General features: G+C 51.6%; 1 protein-coding gene across 1 annotated transcript; it reads left to right on the top strand.

Moving 5' to 3' along the window:
• The first annotated feature begins 5 nt into the window (after positions 1–5).
• Positions 6–18,856, top strand: NUAK2 (NUAK family kinase 2). The gene is made up of 7 exons (XM_019711469.2): positions 6–1,548; positions 9,695–9,815; positions 12,500–12,651; positions 12,998–13,063; positions 15,168–15,287; positions 15,832–15,964; positions 16,601–18,856. Exons 1-7 carry the CDS (start codon positions 1,207–1,209, stop codon positions 17,659–17,661), a joined length of 1,995 nt encoding a protein of 664 aa, XP_019567028.2. The 5' UTR covers positions 6–1,206; the 3' UTR covers positions 17,662–18,856.
• The last annotated feature ends 1,858 nt before the right edge of the window (positions 18,857–20,714 follow it).

The following is a 20,714-nucleotide window of genomic DNA, read 5'->3' on the forward strand; positions in this document are numbered from 1 at the left end:
CCGAATCCCGAGAAAAGTTGGTTGGGAAATCGGGAAAATCGGCTTCTTGAACCCAGGTGGTTGGTAGCATTGACCATCACTTTGTGGAAACGATTCATTGTGGAGAACAGAAAACAGTTTATATCTCGGGATTTGGGAAGGGAAAGCGAAAAAAATTCCTGAGAACGGGAATTCCCACCTGGAAACCCTAGCTGAAGGCACCATTCTTCTGGGAGTCTGAATCTCAGCTCTGCCTCCAGTTTCTCACCAGTTGTGTGGCCTTGGGCAGAATAATACCCATTTTACAGGACCAGGTTATCACAAAGACTCAAGGGGAAATAGTGTATGTGCCTTCCTCCCCTTTACATTCCACATTTAGAAGGAGGAGGATAGCCTATGTGTATTCTCATTTCACTCTAAATGACACTCAGAATGGGGATTCTGGACCTAGTGCTCCGGGCCTTAAAAACCAAGCCAAACCTCATGACCTACCACCAGTCTTCCTGGCTCCAAAATCAGAGAGGACAAGCTTGGGTGGGCAGCTATTTACAAATTTAGGGAGACAAGTTAAATAATGCTTCTGTCCACCTCCTTCCAACACTTCATAAATTCCACCACGTCTTGAGGGACCCACTCAACCCTACAAGCCTACAAGCCCAGAACCGAATTTCTGGGATCCGATTAAGGGTGATCTAACTGAAGACAGATGAACTTAGAACCAGCCCTCCCACTTAGCTGCCTCCATCTCATTCATCCCCTTTTCCCCTTTATGGTCTTAAAGAAGTGGTCAAGTGACTACAGATTTTGGCTTGAGAGAAGCAAATTACTCAGGATGGAGAAGTACTTTGGTGACCTCTAGTACGGTCAGATGGCCCCTCGCTAACTGAAAACACAGCACAATATAAAGACCAAAGGTGGCTCCAAACAGAACCAAGTGCCACTCAGATTCAAGGGCAGTTCTAAGGCCCCTTAAAGGTTCCAGACCCCAGGAGTAAGCAACCCACCAAGCAGCTTCCACTGGTGTCCCTCAGTCTGTCCCTCTGGGGAGGGGGACAGGTGGGCGGGGCCCCACTGACATCTTTCCAGTCACGCAGAGGGGGTATGCGGGGCCGCAGGCCCTGGCGAGCCAATACGGGCGGCCCCGGTCACGTGCAGCCGGCGAGCTGACCAATGGGCGTGTGGGGCGTGGCCAGGACCTGGGGCTCCCGACGTTTATAACAAGTTGGAATGCGGCGCCCGGGCGCGCGCTCCGGGGCAGCTGTGGGTTCCCGTGCCGGGCGCGGGACGTGTGCCCCGGACCTAGCTCTGCCCCCCGAGCCAGTCCCCACTCTGCACTCGCTCCAGCTAGCGATGGAGTCGCTGGCTTTCCCCCGGCGCCCCAGCCCTGCTCCCTCGGTCGCCGCCGCCCTGGCCGACGGGCTCAAGTCGCCCAAGCCCCTAATGAAGAAACAGGCGGTGAAGCGGCACCACCACAAGCACAACTTGCGGCACCGCTACGAGTTCCTGGAGACCCTGGGCAAAGGCACCTACGGCAAGGTGAAGAAGGCGCGGGAGAGCTCGGGGCGCCTGGTGAGTGCTGCTCCCTGTCGCGGCGCCGACCGGCCCGGCGGGCTGCTGGGCCGGCGGCGGGGAGTGCGGAGGTTGGGCCGGGGACCAATGCCTTGCTCCCGGGAGTGGCCCCATTTAGTCTTTACCAAGCTGCAGTTGCGTGGGGGTGCGGGGGCGGTGGTCGTGTCCCTGATTATAGGGACAGTTGTCGTGGAGCTGAGAACCCCAATAACACCGGACAGAATGTGATGAGGGGGACAGTTGCTGCAGAGCGCCTAGTGTCGTGTTATGGTGTGAGAAGACTCCCTAAAGAAGATGGAACTTAAGTGGGATTTTGCTTGGAACAGGCAGGCTAGCCAATAGCGTGGAATGGGCAGTGGAAGCAGAAGGCTCCTGATCACAGTGCGGATTTAGTAAATGTGTGTGTTTGAATGAATGAATGTGGTGTCCAGTTCTCAACTCAGTTCTAGTAATCCGGCAGCCCAGCTACTATGGAGCTCTGCAGTGGGGAAGGGGAAGGGTGGGTTTGACACTTAGGTCCTTTCCAGCTCTAAGAGTGAGTCAGTTTCATTATGATGGGTTTCTTTATTCTGGGAAAAGTGAAACCAGGCTCTGGTGCAAGGTCCACTGTGCCCCAAGATACCTTTGGGTTTGCCACCTTTTCAGGAAGGTGTCCTGTTAATTTGCTGTGTGTATGTGTAGGTAGCCGTCTGTGGGACTTGGAGCAATTTATCTCTGTACTCTGTTTCCGCTTCTGCAAAAATGGAGAAAACACGACCTCCCTCACAAGGTGCTAGAGGATTGAATGAGATGCAAATGTGAATTTAAACTGGTCCTGATTTGTAGAACTCACAGTGAGAACTGATATTTATATCTGGAAAGGCCAACCCTGAAAGGATGGCAAGTTTGCCCAAAGTTAACAGTGGTTCCCAAACTTGATTTTAACGTGTATAGGAATCATCTGGGTACTTGTTTAAAATCCTTATTCTCTGGTTCCACCCACTCAGAGAACTTTATTCTGAAGGTCTAGAATGGGGCCAAATAACCTGTATTTTAACAAGCCCTTCAGGGCAGGTGGTCGAGGGATTGTTTTGCTAAATCCAGTTGGATGCTGGTTTTGGGATGTGCATGTGTGTGTGACCATAGTTTGCCCTATTGGCAGTGGCTGCAGTTGGCTCCTCAGATTGTTTGCTTTTGCAGCCAGTAGCTGGTTTGCATTTCAAGAAGTCATTTCATTGGTGAAGGAGAGTGGATGCTGGAGAAAGGGAGTGGATTTATGGCCTCATCAGTAGGTCCGAGTATGTTTTTCCTGCTCATGCCTGGCACTGTCCCCAGTTGCCTGCTGCCAGGTTACAGCTATTGGGCAATCATGTACTTCCTGGCTTTCCTTTTCTTTCTCTTTCCCGTGAGGGCCTGGTGAGGCTCCAGGCTTGAGATTGCTGGACCCAGGCGTTGGCAGGGGCTCATCTGCAAATAGGTGCTCATGGCTCTTGCCTCTTGTTGGGGGCAGATTGGATTGAGGGAACTGTGGGGCTCAGAAACTGGGAAACTGAGATTGAAGTTTAGAGATCCCATCAGGCTCTTGACCTGGGTCACTGCAGTGCATTCTCGTGTGTGTGTGTGTGTGTGTGTGTGTGTGTGTGTGTGTGTGTGAGAGAGAGAGAGAGAGAGAGAGAGAGAGAGAGAGAGAGAGAGAGAGAGCTCATTGATTCTGGAATGAGATAAACCAGCTTTCAGTTTTCAAATCTCAGTGGCTGTAGGCAGGGATTCCAGCTCTTGTTACATCAGAACAGAGAGAATTCAGAAGGTAGCCCCTGGTCTCTTGCCTTTCGTTGTATGCAGGGAGCCGAGATCAGTAGGAACAGGAGCTGTTCTGAACCTCGCTAATCTCATAGACCACCGTGCTTCTGCCGGGAACTTGCTCTGGGTTTCCCTCCTTGGAGAGCAGCTGCCTGCTGTCCTAAGGGTTTCTCAATTCTGGAGGGGAGTCCTCTTCCCCACCCCACCCCCATTCCTGCCTTTCTAGCACATTTCCCATTCCCAACCTGCCTAGCTGAGATTATGAGGGACCAGATGGGATTTCCAGAGGGAAGGGCAGGTGGGCAGGGCTAATGGCTACTCCAGAAGGGCATCAAAGGAAAAACAAATATTTGCTCTGGACCTTCTTGTGTCCAAGTACATTCCTGGTATCCAAATGACATTTCCTCTTGTGACTCTCCCAGCTCCCTGACTACCCCTCCCCCTAAAGAGAAAAACACCTGCTGGGGCCCCTGGAATGTGGAGTCCATGAAGGCCTTTAGGGTGGTCCGCGTGGAAGTCTTACCTCCAAAGAGTGCCGTGGGGAACATGAGGGGGGTCCAAGTGGATAGTGATCTGGAGCAGGGGTGCTACTGTCTCTTTTATATGGCTGCACGGGATTTCAAATGGTTTGAAAATGACTGAGCTGGTCCTATTCCTTAATTGACAGTTGGGGAAACTGAGGCCCAGAGAGGGGACGTGACTTGTTCTGTGGCTGGTTAATGGCATTCCTGCAACGTAGGCCCCTATTTGACCACCCCAGGTCCTGGATGACCAATACTGGGTCTTGGTCTGGGAGCTGGCCTTGAATGGAGCCCAGGGTTGCCCCAGTGTGCGTCGTCATTCCAGCAGTCAGCTCCAGAGCCCCAGGCAGTGCCAAAGGTTGGTGGACTCACTGAGAACCAACTCCCACCCACACACACGCTGCCTGTGTTGAGGCATCCTTGGTGGGTGAACTACACTACATTCCTGATTTTCACCTCGTCAGGAAGGCTGCTTAGCTCAGACAGAGTCAGGCTGCAAAGGTTCAAATCCTGGCTCTCTTGCTACCAGCTGTGTGATCTCTCTGTAGCTCCGTTTCCTCATCTGTAAAATGTGGATTATACTAATTCCTACCGTGTGGTGTTCTCATAGGATTAAAAAGATCATGTATGTAAGTGAAAAGCACAGTAGCTGACACTGACACTGTTGTCCTCCTAGCACGGCTGGCTTTGACTAGACTCTGCCCTGTCCTGGCGGTGCCCATCCTGCCTGGGTCTGTCCTGCCCTGAGCAAGAAAATGGGTTGTGCCCAGCTTCCTTAAGCCTACCCACTTTGGGTTTTGCTCTGTTCAAAGTCCCAGTCTGCTTCAGCCTGTGCGGCAGAGCAGGGCTCCCGCCCGATCAGCTGCCAAAGGCCTCCTCTGCCCCCAGCGCCTTCTGCACCTGCCTGCTCAGCAGTAGGGAGGGCGGCTCCGGCTGCAGGCGACACTTGTCCTTGGGCTGTGGCCAAACCACACAAGAGGGCTGGGCAGGGAAGCACCTTGCCCAGAAACCTGGCAGAGTGGACAGGAGGATGGCATGGAGGAGTGGGCACAGCATGGGGTTTAGGGGACTCAGACCCCCCTCATTCCTGGAGCCCATTCCTCTTCCCGCTTGGTTCTTTGGCAGGGTTGGTGGGATGGTGAGCCCCCCCACCACCACCAGACCCTCCACACTCTGCCCAGCCCAACCTCTCTTCCATTATCTAAATGGGTCATCCTCCGGCTCCTTGCCCCACCTCCCAGATGGCAGCTGCTCCGTGAAAGGCCAGAGACGAGTCAAGGATTTTGGCTCCAAGGCCCGGCAATAGCTATGACCAGAGATGCCCAGCTTGCTCCCTCTTTCCTGGGACCTGGAACCAGGAACTTTAGATCTTCCTTTTCCAAGACCTTCCTGCCATCCTTTCCTGAATCTAGATCATTCCTGATCTGAGTTCCTGGAGGGGAGGCAGTGTTTAACCAATTGAGTCCCAGCTCCCATTTCTCCCACATGTTTGTGTATCTGTAAGTGGGATGGGGGTGGCTGGTGGTACTGCACAGCCTGGCCCAAGGCAGGGTGTGAGGCATTCCCTTTCCCAGGGGTAGGAGGCAGGGAGCTGGAGGCAGGGTAGGGCATCTGCAAGGATCTTTTGTCTCCTGAGATGGCAGCACCTCCAGGCAACACCCCTCCGTCTTGGATTCCGACTCTGCCTTGATGTGAGTCAGTGTACCTTTTTGGACCTCATTGTTTTCCATTTGCAAAATGGGGTAGGGTATTACCCATGTTGCCTTTCCAACTTATAGGGCTGCAGAGGCAAGAAACTCACTGGGCCATCATCAATAGGAATTTTGCTCAGGCAGGTTAACATAGGTGTAGCATGGGGCCTCTGAACAAGCCATTATAACAATCCTTGGCTAGCACCTTCCTGGCATAATAGCAGGTGACCCATTTCTGAAGACACGAGCATTTTGCTAGTGTTTGGAAGAGAGCTTAGAGAGCCTGATGTGCAAATTTGTGAATGGTTCCTTTCTTTCTGGCCTTTGCTCAAAACTTTCTCTCCGCCTGGAATGTCCCTATTGCCCCTCCCTAACCTACCCTCTTTGGCTTGGCAAACCCCACTCATCCTTCAAGATCTAAAACAAAGTTTTCTCCCACAGGTTGTTTTCTCTTCTCCTCTAGGCAAAGAAAGTTCTCTCCTGTGCTCCTGGCAGGCAGGGACCTCAACTGTTACATTCATCACACTAGACTGGAGTTGATTTAATTGCCACTCTTCCCACTGGACTGAATGCCTTGGCACAGGGACTGTCCAATATTTTTCTAAATTCCCAACACCTAACATAACACCAGGTATATAGTAGGTGTTCATCAGATATTTGGAGAAGAAATGCCCTTTCATTTTTCAGATGAGGACATTAAAACCAGCCAGACCAGTTAACCAGATCATTTAAGTGACTTGTCCTGAGCTGCATAGTTCCACAAATGGGGATGATACCCCATGGATCTGGTGTTCACATTTACATTGTCATCTATTGTCACGCCTGGGTTCCCTGTCCGCTCTGAGTGGGGTGGCTGTATATCATCTAAACGAGAGTAGAAGGGGCACTTTTAATAACCATACTGAGATGAACCAGGATTATGTCTGGGCATGTGGTCTTCAGATCGCGAGGTGATCCATTCAGCACTTGCTACCCTCCTCCTTGGCTCTAGTCAGTATGTTTTCACTCTACAGAATGGTTGCTCAGTTACCTTGCAGATGAGAAGAAAGGTCCCTCAAAATTAGACCCAGTAACAGAGGTTGACTCTCCTCCCATGCCTGAGAAGAAAGGCAGAAAATCTTATCTGGGCACTGGTCCCATCAGTCAAGTATCAGCCCAATGATTTAACTAATAAATATCTATTCGTGATTTGTGTGCACCATGAACAACTGTTGAGTGCTTTCTGTGTTGGAGCTCTGTCTAGGCCTGAGCTGTTGCTATATCTAATTTACTTTGACTGGCTAGCCAACAGGTAACTAGGGGCCTGTTCGTGGGGCTGGAATAGGTTGGGAACCCGTGACCCAGCTCTACCAGGGCAGTGATACATCGCTCTTCTTGTCTGTTACCTGCTTGGAGACTGGTGGCGGCATGACAGCATAACTTGTGTCCTGCCTGAGAAGTGCCAGCCATGCTGTGCACTCTTAGGACCTAATGTAGATAACCGAGGGGTCCTTGACCTACCCCCTGAGGCCAGAGCACAAGCTGGCAGGAGGATGGAATTGGTCACTGGGGTTAACGTTCTGATTTAGAACCACAGGCTTCCGAAATTGAAAGAAATGGATCTTGGGGTTTAACTTGTTACTCTCTATCCATGCAGGGACTCCTCCTAACACCACGCAGACCCCTTTATTTTGGGGAGACCTCATTTCTTTTAGGCCTTGTCTTCTTTAGATCTCTAGCTCCTAAGCCGAGGATGACTTCTCTCATTGTTGTACGTGTTTGTGTGTACACAATTACATAGTCAAGATGTGCTTGGTTTTTGCATATGTGTGCATCTTAAACTCTCAAATAGTTCTGTTTCATTATCTAGATATGTGATTTATGGATGATTTTTTTACTATCTATTGATACAATTTTTATGGCCCTTTATCTGAAGAGCTCATAACACTTAATCCATTGTCTGATTTTTAAAACGAAGAATTTTAGAGAGAAAAGAACTAGCCCATAAATCTTTCCTTCAGGGAGAGAAAAGGGACATGGAGAGAGAGGTGTGCAGGAACGAGCTCCAGGTTGAATTCTCAGAGGCAGAGGATTCCAGCCTCTTCTTCCCCGTCCCCACTGCTGTCCAGTTCTAAGGCAGGGATTTTCCTGCTCAGCTCTTGGGGGGGTTGGAGCAGGAGTGGGGAGGCTGTGAAGGGAGCACGTGCAGCTGCATTGTGGCGTCTCCGGCATCTTGGGGGTAGGCTCCATGGTGACCGTCCCTCTGGCCCCGCCCGCTGCCATTGTCCTCCCTGCCCCCCTCTTTCAGGGAGCAGCTCTGGGGCAGGAGCAGAGCCGAGGGCAGGCCATCCCTGGTCTGTTGCCAGGGTGACCGGGCTCTGGCCACTGTGAGCAGCTCCTCTTACGGGATTAGGGCTGTTCCGCATTCCTGTCTGCTGTCCTGTGAGCGGGAAGCCATTGTCTTCCTCCAGAGCCCTGTGAAAAAGGGGATTAGAGGCCCCTCCCTTCCAGCAGTGCTTTCCTTTTTTCTGTTTCCTTCTGAACCTTGAGGGGAGGCAAACCTCCTGGGAAATTGAATGAGGAGCTGTTTACCTCAGTCTGTGCCTTCAGATTTTTCATAACTCGCCCGTATCCCATAAAGAGGAAGTCTTGTATTTGCCATTTGTGTCCCTGGACAGGACTTGACAGGAACTAACCAGCCCTGTAACACCCAGCCCGGCCCAGCATCTGATGCCAGCCATGCAGCCTGAGGGCCCATGGCATTTATAAGGCTCATCTCACAGACTCAGAGAAGGAAAGCACCTCAGACAACTTCGTTCAGGCTGTTTGTTTCACAGAAAAGAAAACTGAACTTCTGAGAGGGGGTGGGACTTGCTCATGGGGACAGCGACAAAGCCTGTAGTGGAACCAGGTCCACTGACTCCCCAGGCGGTGTCTTCTGCATACACTACTCACACACCGTCTGCACTATTGTTATTCTCTTCCTGTTACCCATCCCTGAGTGGAACGAAGCAGAGAAAGGGATGGAAACTCCTCAGCCTCCAAGAGCTTTGCTTAACCGGCGTCTTGGCAGCTCTTTCTCCATTTCCTCTTGCCTCACTCCACCTTCCTGAACTCACCACACAAACCAACCAGAGGGTTTAATCCTTATGTGGTATTTTCACCTTTACAGACAAGATAACAAAGCCCAGAGGATTTTGTGTCACTGTCTAGTTGTTTGTCTGTTTGTTTGTTTGTTGCTGGAAGAGGGACATTCCTTACCGAGACTGTAGGGACTTGTTTTTTTCACAATTTTTTTTGGTGGTAAAATATATATAACATAAAATTTTAACCATTTTAAGTGTACAATTCAGTGACATTAAGTACATTCACAATGCCGTGCAGCCATCACCACTACGCATTTCTAACATCATTTCAGATGATTCTAGAAGCTCTCTACCCATTACACAGTAACTCCCATCCCACCACCCTCACCTCTACCACTCCCCTCCCCTGTAACATCTATTCTACTTTCTGTCCTGTGCATTTTCCTATCTATTCTGGCCACCTCATGTAAGTAGACTTACATAACATTCGTCCTTGTGTGGCTTATTTCACTTAGTATAATATTTTCAAGGTTCATCCATGTCTGTGACAGTATGACTTTGAGCAAGTCATTTAACCGCTCTGGGTACCAGTTACCTCACCTGTAAAAGGAAAGGATGATAATTTCTCTGCTGTCTCTCAGAACTGTTGTGAGGGCCAATTCATTTACTAATGGAACAGACATTATTCAGTGCCTACTGTGTGCCAGGCCCCGTGCTGGACATCAGGGATCCAATCGTTGCTCTCATGGCGGAGTGTGGTAAATTTGCTTTATTAATCATAAAGCATCAGTCTTCTGAGTGCAGGTTCTTACCTTCTTTGTTCATCTGTGGACTCCCAATAAGGTTATTGGCCCTTTTTGCTTCCTGCTAACACGGACTACACCCAGCCCAGGTGAGACCTTCTCTAGAGAAGGTGCTCTCCAGTCTCTCTGCCACCGTCTCTGATGAACGTGGAGTGGCTTCTCTGGGTCTATGCTGTGGCCTTTGTAGCAGCTGCAGGCAAACCAGAGTCAGGACTTTGAGAGTGTCCTCAGGGACACCTTCACCTGCCAAACCTTTCTCTTCACTCTCCTGCATTCTCTGTTCCCAGGTGGCCATCAAGTCGATCCGGAAAGACAGAATCAAAGATGAGCAAGATCTGATGCACATCCGACGAGAGATTGAGATCATGTCGTCACTCAACCACCCGCACATCATTGCCATCCATGAAGGTACAGAGGGGGGCACTTGGAGTGTGTGTGTGTGTGTGTGTGTGTGTGTGTGTGTGTGTGTATGTGTGTAAGAACAGTCAGAACTGATGTACAAAGGAATAAGAGAGACGCAGGCTTTGGAGTTGGGCAAAAGCTGGATTTGAAACCCAGCAGCTAATTCCGCTTAATCTCTGGGTAGGCCTCAGTTCCTCATTTGTAAAACAGGATAACCCCACATATGTCACAGTGTCGTTGCAAAGATCAAATTAAATGTCACCAAGGGCTCAGCTAACGGGAGGAACTCAACAGATTGTAGGCTTTTTGTTGTCATTGTTAGGTTTTCCGTACTTGCATACTACCTCCCCGACCCAGTGAGAGCCTCAGCAATATAGGGGAGTCTGAAACATACAATGACCTGCACCTGTCTCAGGTGTGTGGGTGCTATTCTTCATAAGTCCCAAGAGCCAGGCCTCCTAGAAGCTGCCCTGTACTCTGAATCATTCCTGCCATGGGGGCCAGCTCCTGCCTCTCCTTCCTAGCTCTCTGAGCCTTCACTTGTTCTGACATTGTGCTGGCTTTCCACTCCAACTGTCCTGATCCCTGTGACCCAGAGAACAAAGTGAGTAAGAGGGTGATGACAGAAAGAGGGGAACCACCTCCCAAACATACCTGTCTGCTTCTAGCCTTTACATAACATCATTCAGTTAGGAAACAAGGGCTAGTGGCAGGAGGGAGGGCGGGGAGCCCATGGCTTTGCCCTCTGAGTATTACTGCTGGGAAGTACAAGAGAAGTCTCCTTTCTTGGGTTCTGTATATAGGATGACTAAGGGCAGAAACGTTGACATGGCCCCGTGGCCTGAGCCTGTCCCACGAGGAGCCCAGGCAAGTGGCTGAGAAAGCTAATTGTATCTCTGTTTATTTCCCCCAGGGAAGAGTGGGAAGATGACAGTATTGGTTCAGCCAGGCTGAACTTGGTGATTGGGCCGTGTGTGTGTATGTATGTGTCTGTGTGTGTGAGTCTGTGTGTGTGTAAATTTTCCCCCACATCTATATTTCCAGCCAGGCCTGGGAACTGAACTTTGACATTCAGCATGTGGCTTCTCCTGCACCTTCAGATTCAGCAGACATAGGGCCATCACTGTTACTGTGTGTCTGGCAGGGCTCCCCCAGATCCATTGCCATCCTGTCACATCCTTTAGGAGATGTGGATTGGGGGGGACTGATCCCTAATCTAGCTACTGTCCAGAATGTGCTGGCTCTTGAACCCCAATTTCATGGCACAAAGGCACAGAGATATGGAGAAGCACAGGGATGGAGGCTCAGCTAGGCATCTCCCAGGAGTCTGGGCCGCCATTCATCAGGGCCACTCACTCATGTTCCCCTGGAAAAAACCTCAGTCTTCCTGGCTATGTATCCAACTGCCTGGGTGCTGCGACTCCTCCTGGGAGAAGCTGCCTCCCTCAGCTCCTTCTCACAGTCTCACTGTGCTACTCACATACAGCAGTAGTTTGGCTGAGCAAGCCAAAGTCCTAGGACCCGTTTGACACAAAGATGCAATGTCAGGGATGTACGTGTTCTGACACATACCTAGCTGAAGGGCCAGTTTGGTGACTAGTCGTTCCCTACCTTTCCAGGGGGCTGGAGCTCAGACAAGGCCTGAGGTGCCAAGAAGGCCCCTCCTACACATGTTGACGAGCCAGTTGGGGCAGACTGACTGCTAGGAGCCCAGCCAGTCAATTTATTACCAAATATTTATTGACTGCTTCTGCGGACAAGGCCCTGGCAGTATTCTGAGCAGGAAGTCAAAGATACTGAGGGAGATAAATATCTCCACGCTCCACGGTACATTATAGTGTACAAACCACTTGCATATACTTTTTATCCCTCTTCTGATTCTCAAGGCAGGTATTTTATGAGCATTATTATTCAAGTGTATATATGGAGATGCTGATCATACCACAGTAGGTGCCACTTATTGAGTGCTTGCTGACATCAGCCCCTACACCTGTTTGGTCAGCTAGTCACTACCTTTTGTCTCGTTCTCACCCCAGTCCTAAGAGGTTGCCATTATTATCCCATTCTTCACATGAGAAAACTGAGACACGCTGGTTGAATAACTTGCCAAGGCCACCCAGCTAGTAAGTGATGGGGTCAGGATTCAAACCCCAAACCTGTATTCTTACTGATGGATCTACATGAGATTTACCCAAGGTCATGAGGCAAAAAAGCACCAAATTCTGAACCAGAGAGCTTGGCTTTTCATTCTCATCCAGTGATGTCTCTGCTTACCTGGGAATTTGCAGGGTAGTTTTAAGAATCCTCAAAAATGGGGCGGCCGGTTAGCTCAGTTGGTTAGAGTGTGGTGCTGATAACACCAAGCAAGGTTGTCAGTTCAATCCCCGCATGGGCCACTGTGAGCTGCGCCTTCCTTAAAAAAAAAAAAGAAGAAGAATCCTTAAAAGCCTGTACTTCCAAAGAGAGGGAGGGTGAGCCAGTTCCCTTGGCTTTAATTCATTCATTGCTACTGGAAGCTGTTGAGAGCTTCAAAGGCCCTCCTCCTGCCTTTATTTGCCACCCTCCTGCCCCATTAGCAGACATCCCTGGAGGAAGGTCCTGCCTGGTCTGGGGCCAGGGAGAGGCAGGAGGCCCCAGTGGGGAGCAGTGCGTTCTAGAGGTGCCTGACGTCCTGCCTTGTTCTGCCTCAGTGTTTGAGAACAGCAGCAAGATCGTGATTGTCATGGAGTACGCCAGCCGGGGCGACCTGTACGACTACATCAGTGAGCGGCAGCAGCTCAGCGAGCGTGACGCCCGCCATTTCTTCCGGCAGATTGTCTCTGCTGTGCGCTACTGCCACCAGGTGAGCCGCTACCTGCCCAGCCCTGTCCTTAGGGGTGGTCCCTGGGCTCCGAGGCTGCTTTAGGTCAGAGAGATTCCATGACTTCTCCAGAATCACACAGGGAAAAGCAGAGGCAAGACTTGATTTTGGACTCAGCCTATGGAAAGCTGGTGTCTGGCGTTGAGTCCCTTGGCTGGGGGTGAAAAGGCCTGTTATTTGTTGTACTTTCTACCAATAAAGATGGATATTCCCAGCCTACCTGTGCTCTCCTCCCTGGCCCCCTTTGTGTTTACCTCCCTTCCTAGACTAGGCCTTCATTCCTTTCCCTCCCTCGTGTCCTTCCCCTGACCCTCCCTCCCTCTTTCAGAATGGGGTTGTCCACCGGGATCTCAAACTGGAGAACATCCTCCTAGATGCCAATGGAAATATCAAGGTGAGCCCCACTTTTGTTCCTAGCAGCTCTCCCACTCCTCCCAGCCTTTCTGCACTGTCCCTAGCCAAGTATCTCTAAGCCCTTAGGGAGTTCCAGAAGGAGTCAAGCAAAGCTCAGACTTATATGTTGGTTCCCACCTCATTTTATGGGTGGAAAACTGAGGCCTCAAGATAAGAGGTTACTTGCACAAAGTCCCATGACTAGCGAGAGGCTGATCCTGGGCTAGAACCAATGTCTTCTGACTCTCCAAACAGTGCTCTTAACACCACAAGGCTGACAGGAATCTAGGTCTAGGGTCAGATTTTGCTCAACCTTGGAGCTGTCAGGGAGAACACCATGGCCTGAGTTCTTCCCACACACATGCATGCACACACACATATGCACACATACCCTGTTTCCCCGAAAATAAGACCTAGCTGGATAATCAGCTCTAATGTATCTTTTGGAGCAAAACTTAATATAAGACCCAGTCTTATTTTACTATAAGACCGGGTCTAATATAATATAGTATAGTATAGTATAGTATAGTATAGTATAGTATAGTATAGTATAGTATAGTATAATATAACATAATACCAGGTCTTATATTAATTATATTAATTTTTGCTCCAAAAGACGCATTCGAGCTCATTGTCCGGCTAGGTCTTACCTTCGGGGAAACACAGTACATGCATACATGCTTTAATCTGCTGCGATTAGGTAGACCTTTGGCACTTTTGCCCAAAGACCAAGCATTTCAGTGCCAGCCTCCTGCTTCCTACAGCTGCTGACTTCCCATGCTTAAGTAGTTAAATTTGGATCTGAGAAATTCACCTTGATAGATAAACTCAGGTCTCAGAGCTGGAAGAGGAAGAGACGAGCAGGCCGGCCTCTGCCGGTGCCCGAGGGCTCGGACTCTGCACGCGGACCCTCCTCAGAATCTTTCTAAACCCAGGACATAGCCTCTTCTCCAGTGGCCTCTGACCTTTGCCCTGAGGTACCCTGGCGCTGAGTTCATTCCCTTTTCCCAGCCAATTCCCGGAGCAGGTGGGGCTTGCTTTGATGCTATGGGGAATGGGGTCAGAGCCAATAAACCCACACAATTCAGACAGGCATGAACTCTCCTATCGGCACCAATCATCTGCCTCGTTATGGGCTTCAACTGGTAACTGCTTGATAAGAGGCCAATAAAACCATAAACGAAGGAGCCAGAGTTTCATAAACAACCCCTCCCCACCCTGGACACACATGACCCTCTGCTGGGGACAAAGAGGTCAGGAACAGCAGGGCACGGCCTCAGCCTTTATCTGAGGATACTGGGGAAAGGGTCTCTCGGGAGCAAGAAGAGGAGCTTGGGGCCTCTCAAGGCCTCGGTGTCAGGCGGCTCAGGGAGTCCTGTGAGAAGATTCCTTCTCCTGGGCTGTAACCACAACCATGACCTTTGTTCTGCCTTCACTATTTCTTTTCATCTGTTCTGGGTTGATCCCATGTTTCCACCCAGGTATGGTCATAGACGAGCCCTTTGCTAGGAAGGGCAGGCCAGCCTTTGTGCTTAAGCAGTGCTGGAGTGACATGCTGCTGAGGGCCATGACACTGGCATGAGAGGTTGACGCTCCCGCTCCATCTGGTAGACCTTCCCATTGAGTCCCATCCATGGGTCACCCTGTGCTAGGAGCTGCAGGAGGTCAGCGTGGGGAACATACTGCTGTGGTAAAATGAGGAGACAGAACTGACGAGCGGGGGCTACAATGAGCCGTTGGAAACTGAGAGCAGGAGACCTCAGGGCAGTGGAGAGCTTCCCGGGGAGGTGGGCGTGCTGGATCAGGGGGACGTGCAGGAAAGCGCACGTCTGGAGTGGGGCACAACGTGAGCAGCAGGGCCTGGGGAACAGTAAGGACCTTGGAGCCCCCACACATTCTTCCTAGACATTGACAACCTCTGCAGGGCTCTTTCTTCCAGGGCCTGAGCTGTGTTGGCAGTGCCCAGTGTGGAGTGGGGGTCATGAGCGCCCTTTCTCCCTTTCCTCTTCCTGGGGACTGGGTTACTCTGGGGTCGGGAGAGGGGCAGGCTGAGAACTGCAGAAAACCTAGGGCTTGGTGTGACTGCGTTTGACCCACTCCTACAGATTGCTGACTTTGGCCTCTCCAACCTCTACCACCAAGGCAAGTTCCTGCAGACCTTCTGCGGGAGCCCCCTCTACGCCTCACCGGAGATAGTCAACGGGAAGCCCTACACAGGCCCAGAGGTGAGTGTCCACCCTCTGCTGCCAGCCTGCCTCATCTATTTCCTGTGACTTGAGCTCCTGTGAAATAGGTGGGTTGGTTTCCTAGTTATTCCCTTTCTCGGAGCACATAATGCAGCCCACCCACACCTCCTCCCAAAGTAGTGACTTGCCAGCTCTCCAGCAAGGACAGGCACAACTGGAACAAGAACTTAAGTCTCCTGACCCCTAGTCTAGTTCTGTGCCCCACACTATCCTGGTTCCCATCATCTCTCCCAGCACCCAGCCAGCCACTCACTCCTGGCCCTTAAAGGGATGACCTCACCACTGCTCTTGAGTGGCTGCCCTTTCCAAGGGGACGCAACACCTCTCCCCATGAGCCTTAGTCCCTCCTACAGCCTCACCCCTCTTTCCCTGGGTACTAGAGGGAGATGGTCCTCAGAAGCACTGACCTCTAAGTTCTCCACTATGTACCGCTTTCTTTTCTGGAGTGGAAGTGAGGCTGGAAGCCCTCCAGTCTGGGGCACGCAGGCATGCTTGCGGATCACCACCCCTCTCTCTCTCTCAGGTAGACAGCTGGTCCCTGGGTGTTCTCCTGTACATCCTGGTGCATGGCACCATGCCCTTTGATGGGCAAGACCATAAGACGCTGGTGAAACAGATCAGCAGTGGGGCCTACCGGGAGCCGCCTAAACCCTCCGGTGAGTGAGGGGTGTGAGTGTTCTCGTCCCGGCTGTGGGTGCCCTACGCTAATTCCTGAGGCAGGAGTGAAACGGTGGCAGTAAAGAGGAAAACCCACTGTAGATGAGAGTTCCCCCCCCCCCCCCCCGTCATCGCTCTGTCTCCAATGTCTGTGACCTCTTAGGAAGGAGGGGATATCTCTCTTCCCTTATGGGCATGCTTTATTATATTTGGGAAGTGCTTGCTAAGGTCTAACTTAGATCCTCTTTACTACAGTTGTCTCCCTATTGCTTTTGTCCTCATCCTAAGAAATCTTTCCGTCCTTTCACCTAGGAAGTAGAAGGCAAGAAACAGGGTGTGAGAACCTTGCATTACCATTGAGCACAGTCCACACCTCAGAGGGTTGCATTTCGGTAGGAAGAAGGAAGGTACACACTAACATCCAAGACGGATGAAGGGACCACAGTCCTGAGGGACGTGGGATAGAAAAGGAAATCGGCAGAATCCATGCAGGAAAGCGGGCCCCGCTGCGTGTGTGCAGAGCTCGAGGCAGGAGTGGACATATCTGACACAGGGATGAGCAGTATCTGAGCACAGATGGGGAGATGCCCCTTCTCCTGGCTGCCAACCTGAAGCTCCTGCATTTTGTCTTCCAGACGCCTGTGGCCTGATCCGGTGGCTCTTAATGGTGAACCCCACCCGCCGGGCCACCCTGGAGGATGTGGCCAGTCACTGGTGGGTCAACTGGGGTTATGCCACCTGTGTGGGGGAACAGGAGGCTCTGCACGAGGGAGGGCGCCCTGGCGGTGACTCCGGCCGGGCCTCCATGGCTGACTGGCTCCGGCGGTCCTCCCGCCCCCTCCTGGAGAACGGGGCCAAGGTATGCAGCTTCTTCAAGCAGCACACACCTGGAGGTGGGATCGTGGCCCCTGGCCTGGAGCGCCAGCACTCCCTTAAGAAGTCCCGCAAAGAGAATGACATGGCCCAGTCTCTCCAGGGGGACCCGGCTGGCGACCCCTCCCCTCGTCCTGGCAAGGGCAACCTCAAGCTACCAAAGGGCATTCTCAAAAAGAAGGTGTCTGCCTCCTCAGAGTGGGCAAGGGAGGACTCTGAACTCAGCACGGTCCCTGCGAGCCCAGGGCACGCTGCCCCCCTGCTTCCCAAGAAGGGCATCCTCAAGACGTCTCGGCAGCGGGAATCTGGCTACTACTCCTCTCCTGAACCCAGCGAGTCTGGGGAGCTCTTGGATGCAGGGGACGTGTTCATGAGTGGAGTCTCTGTGGAGCAGAAGCCCCCCCAGGCCTTGGGGCTGCTCCATCGCAAGGGTATCCTCAAACACAACGGCAAGTTCTCCCGCACAGCCCTGGAACACACAGCCCCCACCACCTTCGGCTCCTTGAATGAACTGGCCTCACCTTGCTGTCCATCCCAGGCCAGCCGCCCCTCGGGGGCTCTGAGTGAGGAGAGCATCCTGTCCTCTGAGTCCTTTGACCAGCTGGACTTGCCTGAACGGCTCCCCGAAGCCCCGCTGCGGGGCTGTGTGTCTGTGGACAGCCTTATGGGGCTTGAGGAGCCCACCTCAGAGGGCTCTGGAAGCAGGGGCCTGAGGCGCTGGCGCCAGGACTCCCTGGGGGACAGCTGCTTTTCCCTCATGGACTGCCAGGTGGTGACAGAGACCTACCGACAGGCACTAGGGGTCTGCTCAAAGCTCAGCTGAGGGTGGGGGGCATTATTCTAAGACGCACCTGGCAACTCCCTGAGGAGAGACTGCCTTCTCCCCAGCGTCCCAGGACCAGCATTCCAGCCCAGAAGGCTGAGATGGTTTGTAACTAAGCCCTGGGGAGGGCTGGAGGTGGGAAATGGGCAAGTGAAATGCATTGAGGATTCAATGTCTTCAGCCCTGTCAAACCAAGAAGACAGAGGGGAAAAGAGGAGAGAAGTAGAGGGGAAGGCCCATGGCCAAGTCCGGGTTTTCTGTTTCACGTCCACATGGTCAGACCAGAGAAATCTGGAAAGAGCACTCTTGTCAGTACTCACCTCTTTTATTGCGATGAGTAAGTTCTGTGCGTGGTGCCTTCTTGCCACGGTGGGGATGGGAACTCCTCAGATACACACTCCCGTCCTCACCAGGCACTAAAACTGAAACATGGAACTCCCTAATGTGCCCGCATCATCCTGGAAACGGTCTAGAGTACCCTTTCTTATTTCTCCCAGCAGTAAGAGAACACGACCTCTTTCCTCAAAGGTTCTCCTTTCCCGTCCTGCAACCCTGGCCCAAGCCTCCTGGAGTTGCTGCTATGACTCTGAAAGACTTGAAAAGCCTCAGGCTGTTGGACTTCATCTCAAGGGGCTCAGATTCCCCTGGACCCCCACGTTGGACCTCAAAGACTCTGAACTTCTCTAGCCTCCAAGCTGCTCCTGCTACTCAGAATGGATGTGTCTATTTCTCTGGGCTTTCAGGACCCTAAAATGTCCTATTTATATTTTCAGCTCCGTGTTTTTCAAAAAGTGAATCTTACTGTTTTCAATAATGTGAATACTATGTTCTGGAAAGTCCACTATGACATCTAACTTTTGTGTATAGAGAGATATTTTTGCAATGATTCTCTGCTGATCCTGGGGGGAGGGGGATCTTTTATAAATCCCCAAGTTCCATTGCACTATCCGGAGGGGGTCTCTGGCTCCCTCATCCAGGCCCTGACTTTGTCTACCTGATGGTCCCTCTTCCCTGCTCTGTGGCCAGGAATAGCCATTCCATTGAAAACCAGAATGGTGATTGAAAATAACCTCTGATATTGTTTGAGGACCTGAGACACGGGTCTCTTTGAGCCTTCTCTTAACACACCTCCTGGACTATCACAGATGGGAAATAGAGAACCTGCTTAATAAAAATAAAGCATAACAGAAACCCAGCTCACAGCTCCGAAAGGTTCCTCATTGTATCTCCAACAGCAGTTCTGCCCGGTTAAGCGCACAGGTGGGAGAGCCTGGGCGGAGGGTCCCATTTGCACTTCCTGCCTTTGGCACTGAAGGGAGAAGTAGGCTTGGCAGTTTGTACTGCCCCACCATCCAGCTCGGTCCCCTGCTGCTTGAAGACACCCCCACAGCCTTTATTCTCTCCCTCCAAAGAAATCCCCATTCCTCAGTGCTAGGCAGCTGCTTCCCACTCCCTCCACCCCCACCGCATGACCCCTAGTGAAGTAAAGAATGCTTGGAATGCCCCCCCTAGAAGGCCATCCCTCTCAACCCCAGCAGAGCATTCCCCACCCGCTGGCCTGCTCCTTTGAGAAACTCTGGCATTACAAGGGTCGGGACGAAAGGGGGAATAAGGACAAAGTGTAGGCAAGCCGTGAAGCCATTGGCTCTGGTTTCAAGCAGGCTCCTTCCCCACGCCCTGCCCCCTCCTGGTTGGTGTTCACAGGCCCCCCAAATATCCCCAGTCCTGGCCAGCTCCCAGCTCCACAGCACACCTGCTCTTCCGGGGTGGAGCACCTGGACCTTCCCTCCCTCTCCTCGCATCTAGGGAGCTGGGAAAGTCGCTGAGTCGGGGGAAGAAGTGGGGTGTCAGGCATCTATGGGGTCAAGATGTGAGAGCAAGCAAATTGCTCAGGCTACAACGGGGATATTTTGGTCTGATATCTTTGAGGTCCGACTGAGTACCGAAGCTCTGGACTAGACTCTAAGTGGACACCGGGAAAACATAAGGGAAGGTCTTTACACTCAAGAACCATAGAGTTCAGCTGTGGAGTTGGCTGCTGTGCCCCTTTATTCATTCAGCTCAGGAATCTAACTCTATTGTGTGCTAAGCTCTGGAGGACAGGTAATTGCCTCGCCTCTGGTGCAACACCAAAGATCTTAGCTTCAAGGAGGCTGCAGACGGGGAAGGCAGTATGCATAAAAAGAAGTAAACTGCAACAGAGAAATTGTCAGTTCAGATAACAAGGAAGGGGAATTTGGATGATGGAAAAGAATTGCAACTTAAGAGATAAGAATAGGGTCTACCATTTATTAAGTGCTTATGGATCAAGCATTTTATGTGGATTATCTCATCTAATGCTCATGATAGCCTTATTTGGTACAATTTTTATCATTCTTATGTTACAGAAGAAGAAATTGAGACTGGGTGCGTGGGGAGAAGGGAAGACACAGTGAAGGAACCAGTGGGGAGGACGAGGGAGGCCACAGCTCCTGCTGGCTTTTCCCATCAGCACTATGGCAGCTGTCATTTCAGCGGAGCTGTCATTTCAGTGAAGGAGCAGGAACTCAAAGGTGTTCAGCCCTGAGACCTCTGTCCTCCTAGTGACCTGCTTAAAATCTCAGCCAGGGGCTAAGGCAGGGGGTGACGTGGGGGAAGCCTGCTGGGAAAGGAGAACCGGGGTGGAGAAGATTAGCTAGCCCTACAGAGACCTAGACTCTGGCTGTGGATCCATGTGCGTGGATGACCCTTCCCCTCACCTGCCATGATGCTTCATACCAAAAGCATTCCAGAAGCAAACAGAGAGATGACGCTGGGCCCTGGGGGAGAATGCTGGAGCCCTAGGAATATTTAGTGCCACATGAGCGCTTCTGGAATGTGAATAACCCAGACAAAGACCAGGGCCAACTTTGAGACAGGAAAGGGCTTTTGGAAGTGAAGACAAGAAACATCTTGGTCAGAATCCTCTCCCATCCTCAGCCCTTTCCAGGAGCAAGACCATCCAAGCTGTCCCTGAGTGGAAGCCCCTTGGCTGAGTAGAACAGAGGCTCCTCTGTGTAAAGGGAGGGAAAACC

The sequence above is a fragment of the Rhinolophus sinicus genome, linkage group LG17 (assembly GCF_036562045.2).
Source record: "Rhinolophus sinicus isolate RSC01 linkage group LG17, ASM3656204v1, whole genome shotgun sequence".
Lineage (NCBI taxonomy): Eukaryota > Metazoa > Chordata > Mammalia > Chiroptera > Rhinolophidae > Rhinolophus > Rhinolophus sinicus.

Coding starts and splice junctions, on each gene's coding strand:
- NUAK2 (XM_019711469.2), top strand. CDS start 1,207: ATGCGGCGCCCGGGCGCGCGCTCCGGGGCAGCTGTGGGTTCCCGTGCC. Junction 1,549..9,694: donor GGGAGAGCTCGGGGCGCCTG/GTGAGTGCTGCT, acceptor CTCTGTTCCCAG/GTGGCCATCAAGTCGATCCG. Junction 15,288..15,831: donor AGCCCTACACAGGCCCAGAG/GTGAGTGTCCAC, acceptor TCTCTCTCTCAG/GTAGACAGCTGGTCCCTGGG.